At 39.2% G+C, this 11,285-nt stretch overlaps 1 protein-coding gene and 1 long non-coding RNA gene across 17 annotated transcripts in view; both read right to left on the bottom strand.

Moving 5' to 3' along the window:
• Positions 1-591: 591 nt before the first annotated feature.
• On the bottom strand, positions 592-3,425 carry LOC127919250 (uncharacterized). Of its 16 annotated transcripts, XR_008102352.1 has the most exons (4): positions 2,729-3,138; positions 1,479-2,339; positions 1,372-1,426; positions 592-1,014 (listed from the first exon to the last, which is right to left on the bottom strand). It is a non-coding gene; the product is annotated as an uncharacterized LOC127919250 (long non-coding RNA). The 16 variants fall into 16 exon arrangements; XR_008102338.1 differs by having other exon boundaries at positions 1,117-2,339; XR_008102339.1 differs by having other exon boundaries at positions 592-917; positions 1,123-2,339.
• A 644-nt stretch (positions 3,426-4,069) lies between these two features.
• Positions 4,070-11,285, bottom strand: part of LOC127919249 (serine/threonine-protein kinase/endoribonuclease IRE1-like) — a 35,510-nt gene continuing 28,294 nt past the window's right edge. The window contains exons 8-12 of the mRNA XM_052502732.1: positions 10,359-10,515; positions 10,137-10,264; positions 8,602-8,725; positions 7,556-7,623; positions 4,070-4,256 (exon numbers count right to left, since the gene is read on the bottom strand). Coding sequence (XP_052358692.1) covers positions 4,074-4,256; positions 7,556-7,623; positions 8,602-8,725; positions 10,137-10,264; positions 10,359-10,515 — 660 coding nt within the window. The 3' untranslated portion in view covers positions 4,070-4,073. The remainder of the gene's footprint in view (positions 4,257-7,555; positions 7,624-8,601; positions 8,726-10,136; positions 10,265-10,358; positions 10,516-11,285) is intronic.

Below are 11,285 nucleotides of genomic sequence, written 5' to 3'. Positions count from 1 at the left end.
TTATTGTATCATGTCTGGTCTCATCAGATTCAGATAGTTATTGTATCATGTCTGAAGTGTTTTTCAGTCTTTTTATTCAATTGTACAGATTTATTTTTCAATCAATACAGTGTCATTAATCCCACAGTAGGGATTGTCTGTGGTTTATCTTATAGGGTTTAACCTACAGTGTCTTCTCAAAAAAACATTAACACAATACCGGTCGGTTTAGTTCACTACATTCATGTTGATTAAGAACACAATACCGGTCGGTTTAGTTCACTACATTCATGTTGATAAAGAACACAATACCGGTCGGTTTAGTTCACTACATTCATGTTGATTAAGAACACAATACCGGTCGGTGTAGTTCACTACATTCATGTTGATAAAGAACACAATACCGGTCGGTTTAGTTCACCACATTCATGTTGATAAAGAGCACAATACCGGTCGGTTTAGTTCACTACATTCATGTTGATAAAGAACACAATACCGGTCGGTTTAGTTCACTACATTCATGTTGATAAAGAACACAATACCGGTCGGTTTAGTTCACTACATTCATGTTGATAAAGAACACAATACCGGTCGGTTTAGTTCACCACAAGATGTTCAAAACATGTTTTTATTTATTTTTTTATTATTCCAAAAACCCAAAGTATAAAAGTTTTCCCTCAAAGGTCTGCATCTGTGTAGAAAACAGAGAGCAGTCTGGGATGAATCCATAAAGCATCGTGTCATTCATAATTAAAGGAATATAGATCGTCAATGTGCTTTCACATTGGTACTGTATAAAACCACAACCGTATCAGTAACAAAAAGGCTTCGTCTTCAAAATATCCGACCGGTGTTTTCCCCACTATTCCCTTCATAGTGAGGAGCCCTACTATCCCCTTAGTGCACTACAGAGAATAGGGCTTCAGATTTGACCCCTACTAATCCCCTTAGTGCACTACATAGAGAATAGGGCTCAGATTTGACCCCTACTATCCCCTTAGTGCACTACATAGAGAATAGTGCTTCAGATTTGACCTCTACTATCCCCTTAGTGCACTACATAGAGAATAGGGTTCAGATTTGACCCCTACTAATCCCCTTCGTGCACTACATAGAGAATAGGGCTTCAGATTTGACCCCTACTAATCCCCTTAGTGCACTACATAGAGAATAGGGCTTCAGATTTGACCCCTCGTTCCCCTTAGTGCACTACATAGAGAATAGGGTTCAGATTTGACCCCTACTAATCCCCTTAGTGCACTACATAGAGAATAGGGCTTCAGATTTGACCCCTCGTTCCCCTTAGTGCACTACATAGAGAATAGGGCTTCAGATTTGACCCCTACTAATCCCCTTAGTGCACTACATAGAGAATAGGGCTTCAGATTTGACCCCTCGTTCCCCTTAGTGCACTACATAGAGAATAGGGCTTCAGATTTGACCCCTACTATCCCCTTAGTGCACTACATAGAGAATAGGGCTTCAGATTTGACCCCTACTATCCCCTTAGTGCACTACATAGAGAATAGGGTTCAGATTTGACCCCTCGTTCCCCTTAGTGCACTACATAGAGAATAGGGCTTCAGATTTGACCCCTACTATCCCCTTAGTGCACTACATAGAGAATAGGGCTTCAGATTTGACCCCTACTATCCCCTTAGTGCACTACATAGAGAATAGGGCTTCAGATTTGACCCCTCGTTCCCCTTAGTGCACTACATAGAGAATAGGGCTTCAGATTTGACCCCTACTAATCCCCTTAGTGCACTACATAGAGAATAGGGTTCAGATTTGACCCCTCGTTCCCCTTAGTGCACTACATAGAGAATAGGGCTTCAGATTTGACCCCTCATTCCCCTTAGTGCACTACATAGAGAATAGGGCTTCAGATTTGACCCCTCCATATATCAGGAACCAAAACATTCCAGTCAGTCCGTCTCCATCAACAGTCTTCAGAGCATTAAACTACCCTATCAGAGCAGTGTATTAAACTAACCTATCAGAGCAGTGTATAAAACTACCCTATCAGAGCAGTGTATTAAACTACCCTATCAGAGCAGTGTATTAAACTACCCTATCAGAGCAGTGTATTAAACTACCCTATCAGAGCAGTGTATAAAACTACCCTATCAGAGCAGTGTATTAAACTACCCTATCAGAGCAGTGTATTAAACTACCCTATCAGAGCAGTGTATTAAACTACCCTATCAGAGCAGTGTATTAAACTACCCTATCAGAGCAGTGTATAAAACTACCCTATCAGAGCAGTGTATAAAACTACCCTATCAGAGCAGTGTATTAAACTACCCTATCAGAGCAGTGTATTAAACTACCCTATCAGAGCAGTGTATAAAACTACCCTATCAGAGCAGTGTATAAAACTACCCTATCAGAGCAGTGTATTAAACTACCCTATCAGAGCAGTGTATTAAACTACCCTATCAGAGCAGTGTATTAAACTACCCTATCAGAGCAGTGTATTAAACTACCCTATCAGAGCAGTGTATTAAACTACCCTATCAGAGCAGTGTATTAAACTACCCTATCAGAGCAGTGTATAAAACTACCCTATCAGAGCAGTGTATTAAACTACCCTATCAGAGCAGTGTATTAAACTACCCTATCAGAGCAGTGTATTAAACTACCCTATCAGAGCAGTGTATTAAACTACCCTATCAGAGCAGTGTATTAAACTACCCTATCAGAGCAGTGTATTAAACTACCCTATCAGAGCAGTGTATTAAACTACCTATCAGAGCAGTGTATTAAACTACCCTATCAGAGCAGTGTATTAAACTACCCTATCAGAGCAGTGTATAAAACTACCCTATCAGAGCAGTGTATTAAACTACCCTATCAGAGCAGTGTATAAAACTACCCTATCAGAGCAGTGTATTAAACTACCCTATCAGAGCAGTGTATTAAACTACCCTATCAGAGCAGTGTATTAAACTACCCTATCAGAGCAGTGTATTAAACTACCCTATCAGAGCAGTGTATTAAACTACCCTATCAGAGCAGTGTATTAAACTACCCTATCAGAGCAGTGTATTAAACTACCCTATCAGAGCAGTGTATTAAACTACCCTATCAGAGCAGTGTATTAAACTACCCTATCAGAGCAGTGTATTAAACTACCCTATCAGAGCAGTGTATTAAACTAACCTATCAGACTACCCTATCAGAGCAGTGTATTAAACTAACCTATCAGACGATCCTATCAGAGCAGAAAATATCGTGCTTCACAGACACGAACGTCAGAGCAGGTGAAAGTTAAAAACAGTTCATCTTGTAAAACATTTACAGCATTTAAAAACCTTTTGTCTTGGAGTCCGTCTCTGAATATTCATGAGGCAGTCATTCAACAGTCCGTCTCTGAATATTCATGAGGCAGTCATTCACCAGTCCGTCTCTGAATATTCATGAGGCAGTCGTCCTTCTGTGGCTCAGTTGGTAGAGCATGGCGCTTGTAACGCCAGGGTAGTGGGTTCGATTCCACAGACCACCCATCGTAGAATGTATGCACACATGACTGTAAGTCGCTTTGGATAAAAGCGTCAGCTAAATGGCATATATATTCACCCGTCCGTCTCTGAATATTCATGAGGCAGTCACTCAACAGTCCGTCTCTGAATATTCATGAGGCAGTCATTCACCAGTCCGTCTCTGAATATTCATGAGGCAGTCATTCAACAGTCCGTCTCTGAATATTCATGAGGCAGTCATTCAACAGTCCGTCTCTGAATATTCATGAGGCAGTCATTCAACAGTCCGTCTCTGAATATTCATGAGGCAGTCATTCACCAGTCCGTCTCTGAATATTCATGAGGCAGTCATTCACCAGTCCGTCTCTGAATATTCATGAGGCAGTCATTCAACAGTCCGGCTCTGAATATTCATGAGGCAGTCATTCCGGCTCTACTACAGGAAGTGAATTTACACTTTGAAATTGGAGTCATTTAGCAGACGCTCTTATCCACAGCAACTTACAGGAGCCAGTGTGGTTAGGTGCCTTGCTCAAGGGCACATTAGTAGATTTTCACTTTAGTCGGCTGGGGGATTTGAACCAGCGACCTATCCTGTGTGTGTGTGTGTTATTTAACAGTGGGGGGCAGGTAGTAGGGTTGGAAAAGTCTCTCGTGTGAACAGCTGCTGAGCGCTGTGTGTGTGTGTAGCAGTAACCGCGGGAACCGGGAGGTGAAGTAACTAACGAAGCCTTCAGGCACCTCCCCTAACGTCTCCTGGACCTCCGCTGGCAACTCGTGGTAGTGGTGCTTCTACAGACACGGAAACACACAGAGAGAACAGGAGGGAGAGAGATGGAGAGATGAAGACAGAGAGAGACAGGAAGAGAGAGAGAGAGAGAGAGAGAGAGAGAGAGAGAGAAACTACCCTAGAGAGAGAGAGAGAGAGACACAGGAAGAGAGAGAGAGACACAGGAAGAGAGAGAGAGAGAGAGAGATGAAGAGAGAGAGAGAGAGAGAGAGACAGGAAGAGAGAGACAGGAAGAGAGAGAGACACAGGAAGAGAGAGGAGAGAGAGACAGGAAGAGAGAGGGAGAGACAGGAAGAGAGAGGGAGAGACAGGAAGAGAGAAGGAGAGACAGGAAGAGAGAGGAGAGACAGGAAGAGAGAGAGAGACAGGAAGGGAGAGAGAGGGGGGAGAGACAGGAAGAGAAACAGGAAGTTCAACACTATCCTCCAACCATTTCAACATTTACCACTACTATAACACATTATTGGCCTGAAAAAAAGCAGCATGTTTCCCTCATTCCTCATGTCTCCTGTGTGAACAGGTGTATACACGAAGCACATAAAACATTAAGAACACCTTCCTAATATTGAGTTGCCCCCCCCTCCCTCTAGCCCTTTTACCCTGAGAACAACCTCAATTCGCTGGGGCATGGATTCTACAAGGTGTTGAAAGCCAAAGTGACATCAATAAGGGATCATAGCTTTCACCTGGATTCACCTGGTCAGTCTGTGTCATGGAAATAATTCTTAATGTTTTATCTACTCAGTGTATACTAGACTATACTATATATAACAGTATATATGTTTATATACTCAGTGTATACTAGACTATATATAACAGTATATATGTTTATATACTCAGTGTATACTAGACTATACTATATATAACAGTATATATGTTTATATACTCAGTGTATACTAGACTATACTATATATAACAGTATATATGTTTATATACTCAGTGTATACTATACTATACTATATATAACAGTATATATGTTTTGTATCTACTCAGTGTATACTATACGATACTATATATAACAGTATATATGTTTTATATACTCAGTGTATACTATACTATATATAACAGTATATATGTTTTGTATACTCAGTGTATACTATATATAACAGTATATAGGTTTTGTATACTCAGTGTATACTAGACTATACTATATATAACAGTATATATGTTTTATATACTCAGTGTATACTATACTATACTATATATAACAGTATATATGTTTTATATACTCAGTGTATACTAGACTATACTATATATAACAGTATATATGTTTTATATACTCAGTGTATACTATACTATACTATATATAACAGTATATATGTTTTATATACTCAGTGTATACTATACTATACTATATATAACAGTATATATGTTTTATATACTCAGTGTATACTATACTATACTATATATAACAGTATATATGTTTTATATACTCAGTGTATACTAGACTATACTATATATAACAGTATATATGTTTATATACTCAGTGTATACTAGACTATACTATATATAACAGTATATATGTTTTGTATACTCAGTGTATACTAGACTATACTATATATAACAGTATATATGTTTTGTATACTCAGTGTATACTAGACTATACTATATATAACAGTATATATGTTTTATATACTCAGTGTATACTAGACTATACTATATATAGCAGTATATATGTTTTATATACTCAGTGTATACTATACTATACTATATATAACAGTATATATGTTTTATATACTCAGTGTATACTAGACTATACTATATATAACAGAATATATGTTTTATATACTCAGTGTATACTATACTATACTATATATAACAGTATATATGTTTTATATACTCAGTGTATACTAGACTATACTATATATAACAGTATATATGTTTTATATACTCAGTGTATACTATACTATACTATATATAACAGTATATATGTTTATATACTCAGTGTATACTATACTATATATAACAGTATATATGTTTTGTATCTACTCAGTGTATACTATACGATACTATATATAACAGTATATATGTTTTATATACTCAGTGTATACTATACTATATATAACAGTATATATGTTTTGTATACTCAGTGTATACTAGACTATACTATATATAACAGTACATATGTTTTGTATACTCAGTGTATACTATACTATACTATATATAACAGTACATATCTTTTGTATACTCAGTGTATACTATACTATATATAACAGTATATATGTTTTATCTATTCAGTGTATACTAGACTATACTATACTATATATAACAGTATATATGTTTTATATAATCAGTGTATACTATATATAACAGTACATATGTTTTATATACTCAGTGTATACTATACTATACTATATATAACAGTATATATGTTTTATATACTCAGTGTATACTAGACTATACTATACTATACTATATATAACAGTATATATGTTTTGTATACTCAGTGTATACTATATATAACAGTACATATGTTTTATATACTCAGTGTATACTATACTATACTATATATAACAGTATATATGTTTTATATACTCAGTGTATACTATACGATACTATATATAACAGTATATATGTTTATATACTCAGTGTATACTATACTATACTATATATAACAGTATATATGTTTTATATACTCAGTGTATACTATACTATATATAGCAGTATATATGTTTTGTATCTACTCAGTGTATACTATACTATACTATATATAGCAGTATATATGTTTTGTATCTACTCAGTGTATACTAGACTATACTATATATAACAGTGTATATGTTTTGTATACTCAGTGTATACTATACTATATATAACACTATATATGTTTTGCATACTCAGTGTATACTATATATAACAGTATATAGGTTTTGTATACTCAGTGTATACTATACTATACTATATATAGCAGTATATATGTTTTGTATACTCAGTGTATACTATACTATACTATATATAACAGTATATATGTTTTATATACTCAGTGTATACTATACTATACTATATATAACAGTATATATGTTTTGTATACTCAGTGTATACTATACTATATATAGCAGTATATAGGTTTTGTATACTCAGTGTATACTATATATAACAGTATATAGGTTTTGTATACTCAGTGTATACTATACTATACTATATATAACCGTATATATGTTTTGTATACTCAGTGTGTACTATACTATATATAACAGTATATCTTGTGCCTTATTTCTCATGGCTTGGAGCATATATATATATATATAACAGATATACCTTATATATATATATATATATATATATATATATATAATAGATATACCTTATTTCTCATGGCTCGGAGCAGGTCTCTGACTGAGTTTCCTTTATACGTCCTGAACTTCCTCAGGTCTGGAGAGAAAACACAGAGAGATGAGTGTTACCTGTCTGGTGTGTTACCTGTCTGGTGTGTTACCTGTCTGGTGTGTGTTATCTGTCTGGTGTGTTACCTGTCTGGTGTGTTACCTGTCTGGTGTGTGTTATCTGTCTGGTGTGTTACCTGTCTGGTGTGTTACCTGTCAGGTGTGTGTTATCTGTCTGGTGTGTTACCTGTCTGGTGTGTTACCTGTGTAGTGTGTTACCTGTCTAGTGTGTTACCTGTCTGGTGTGTTACCTGTCAGGTCTGTCAGGTGTGTTACCTGTCTGGTGTGTTACCTGTCTGGTGTGTTACCTGTCAGGTCTGTCTGGTGTGTTACCTGTCTGGTGTGTTACCTGTCTGGTGTGTTACCTGTCAGGTCTGTCTGGTGTGTTACCTGTCTGGTGTGTTACCTGTCTGGTGTGTTACCTGTCTTGTGTGTCTGGTGTGTTACCTGTCTGGTCTGTCTGGTGTGTTACCTGTCTGGTCTGTCTGGTGTGTTACCTGTCTGGTCTATCTGGTGTGTTACCTGTCAGGTGTGTTACCTGTCTGGTGTTACCTGTCTGGTGTGTTACCTGTCTGGTGTGTTACCTGTCTGGTGTGTTACCTGTCTTGTGTGTTACCTGTCTTGTGTGTCTGGTGTGTTACCTGTCTGGTCTGTCTGGTGTGTTACCTGTCAGGTGTGTTACCTGTCTGGTGTGTTACCTGTCTGGTGTGTTACCTGTCTGGTGTGTTACCTGTCTGGTGTGTTACCTGTCTTGTGTGTCTGGTGTGTTACCTGTCTGGTCTGTCTGGTGTGTTACCTGTCTGGTCTGTCTGGTGTGTTACCTGTCTGGTCTGTCTGGTGTGTTACCTGTCTGGTCTGTCTGGTGTGTTACCTGTCTGGTGTGTTACCTGTGTAGTGTGTTACCTGTCTGGTGTGTTACCTGTCTGGTGTGTTACCTGTCTGGTGTGTTATCTGTCTGGTGTGTTACCTGTCTGCAGAGGAACAGAGATGTGCATTCTCCAGTTGGTTCGTACTACAGCTCTGCCAGCCGTCTCCAGCCTCACCACCATGGTGCTGTCTGTAGGTTCCTTCTCTATACGGTCACTCACATCCTAACAAATCACATTTCAAATCAAATGTATTTATATAGCCCTTCGTACATCAGCTGATATCTCAAAGTGCTGTACGGAAAACCAGCCTAAAACCCCAAACAATGCAGGTGTAGAAGCACAGTGGCTCGGAAAAACTACTAACTAAAACTACAGTCAAATATCAACATACTATCCTGATCTATGATGAGGAGTCATCTCATGCTCAATCACACTTTTGTCCCTCCAACAGTTAGTTTTAGGAGAGCTGTGATTATCAGCTGTCTTCAAACACACAAGGACATGAAGAGAAGACCCTCTAAGATCCTCTATTCTCTATCTAGATTCTCAACGGTTAGTTCTAGAAGACTCTCTATCTAGATTCTGAAAGGTTAGTTCTAGAAGACTCTCTATCTAGATTCTCAATGGTTAGTTCTAGAAGACCCTCTAAGATTCTCTATTCTCTATCTAGATTCTCAACGGTTAGTTCTAGAAGACCCTCTAAGATTCCCTATTCTCTATCTAGATTCTCAACGGTTAGTTCTAGAAGACTCTCTATCTAGATTCTCAATGGTTAGTTCTAGAAGACTCTCTATCTAGATTCTCAATGGTTAGTTCTAGAAGACCCTCTAAGATTCTCTATTCTCTATCTCGATTCTCAACGGTTAGTTCTAGAAGACTTTCTTCCTCTATTGTGTGTAGCAGAATCTACGAGATGAAGTTGGTAGAGGGGTAGATGGTAGAGGGGTAGAGAGGTAGAGGGGTAGGGAGGTAGAGGGGTAGGGAGGTAGAGGGGTAGGGAGGTAGAGGGGGTAGAGGGGTAGAGAGGTAGAGGGGTAGAGGGGGTAGAGAGGTAGAGGGGTAAAGGGGTAGAGGGGTAAAGGGGTAGGGAGGTAGAGGGTAGAGAGGTAGGGAGGTAGAGGGGTAGAGAGGTAGAGAGGTAGAGGGGTAGAGGTAGAGGGGTAGAGGGGTAGGGAGGTAGAGGGGGTAGAGAGGTAGAGAGGTAGAGGGGTAGGGAGGTAGAGGGGTAGGGAGGTAGAGGGGTAGGGAGGTAGAGGGTAGAGGGGTAGAGGTAGCGGGGTAGAGGTAGAGGGGTAGGTGGGTAGAGGGGTAGGGAGGAAGAGCGGTAGAGAGGTAGCGGGGTAGAGGTAAAGGTAGAGGGGTAGAGGTAAAGGTAGAGGGGTAGGGAGGTAGAGGGGTAGGGGGTAGAGGTAGCGGGGTAGAGGTAGCGGGGTAGAGGTAGAGGGGTAGGGAGGTAGAGGGGTAGGGAGGTAGAGGGGTAGGGAGGTAGAGAGGTAGAGGGGTAGAGGTAGCGGGGTAGAGGTAGAGGGGTAGGTGGGTAGAGAGGAAGAGCGGTAGAGAGGTAGCGGGGTAGAGGTAAAGGTAGAGGGGTAGAGGTAAAGGTAGAGGGGTAGAGGTAAAGGTAGAGGGGTACCTGGAAGAACTGAAGTTGCTTATCAGGGCTCCAGAAGAACGGGTGTTTAAGAATAGAGGAAGTGGAGGGGCGGGACTCTGGATCGCTGTTGATCATTCGCTCTATCAGGTCCCGCGCTATGATGTCATCTGACGGACACAAAACACAGCCAATTAGAGCACAGCTCTCAATCAGAATCACAGAATCTCAAGAGTCTCTAAACGACAGACGACACACACCCACCATGCACGTCTTCCAGGAAGTGTGTGAGGAAGTACTCCCCGGTCAGGATGTTAGCTTGGCGTCGTAGCGTGTCACCAAACGGGTGCTGCCCCCTACTGACCACGTAGTAGAACACACAGCCTGCCGAGAACACATCCACCGCCTGGTCACAACGGGTCTAGAGAGAGACACAACATTATTATAGTTAGAACACTGTAGAACACAGGAAGTAGTATTATAGTAGTAGTAGAACACACTAGAGAGAGGAGTAGTATTATAGTAGTAGAACACACTAGAGAGAGGTAGTATTATAGTAGTAGTAGAACACACTAGAGAGAGGAGTAGTATTATAGTAGTAGTAGAACACACTAGAGAGAGGAGTAGTATTATAGTAGTAGTAGAACACACTAGAGAGAGGAGTAGTATTATCGTAGAAGTAGAACACACTAGAGAGAGGAGTAGTATTATAGTAGTAGTAGAACACACTAGAGAGAGGAGTAGTATTATAGTAGTAGTAGAACACACTAGAGAGAGGAGTAGTATTATAGTAGTAGTAGAACACACTAGAGAGAGGAGTAGTATTATAGTAGTAGTAGAACCCACTAGAGAGAGGAGTAGTATTATAGTAGTAGTAGAACACACTAGAGAGAGGAGTAGTATTATAGTAGAACACACTAGAGAGAGGAGTAGTATTATAGTAGTAGAACACACTAGAGAGAGGAGTAGTATTATAGTAGTAGTAGAACACACTAGAGAGAGGAGTAGTATTATAGTAGTAGTAGAACACTGTAGAACACAGGAAGTAGTATTATAGTAGTAGTAGAACACTCCAGAGAGAGGAGTAGTATTATAGTAGTAGTAGAACACACTAGAGAGAGGAGTAGTATTATAGTAGTAGAACCCACTAGAGAGAGGAGTAGTATTATAGTAGTAGAACCCACTAGAGAG

This window comes from Oncorhynchus keta, unplaced genomic scaffold, assembly GCF_023373465.1.
Source record: "Oncorhynchus keta strain PuntledgeMale-10-30-2019 unplaced genomic scaffold, Oket_V2 Un_contig_16103_pilon_pilon, whole genome shotgun sequence".
Classification (NCBI taxonomy): domain Eukaryota; kingdom Metazoa; phylum Chordata; class Actinopteri; order Salmoniformes; family Salmonidae; genus Oncorhynchus; species Oncorhynchus keta.
The sequence above is the reverse complement of the archived record's forward strand: the minus strand, read 5'-3'. Positions and strand labels throughout refer to the sequence as shown.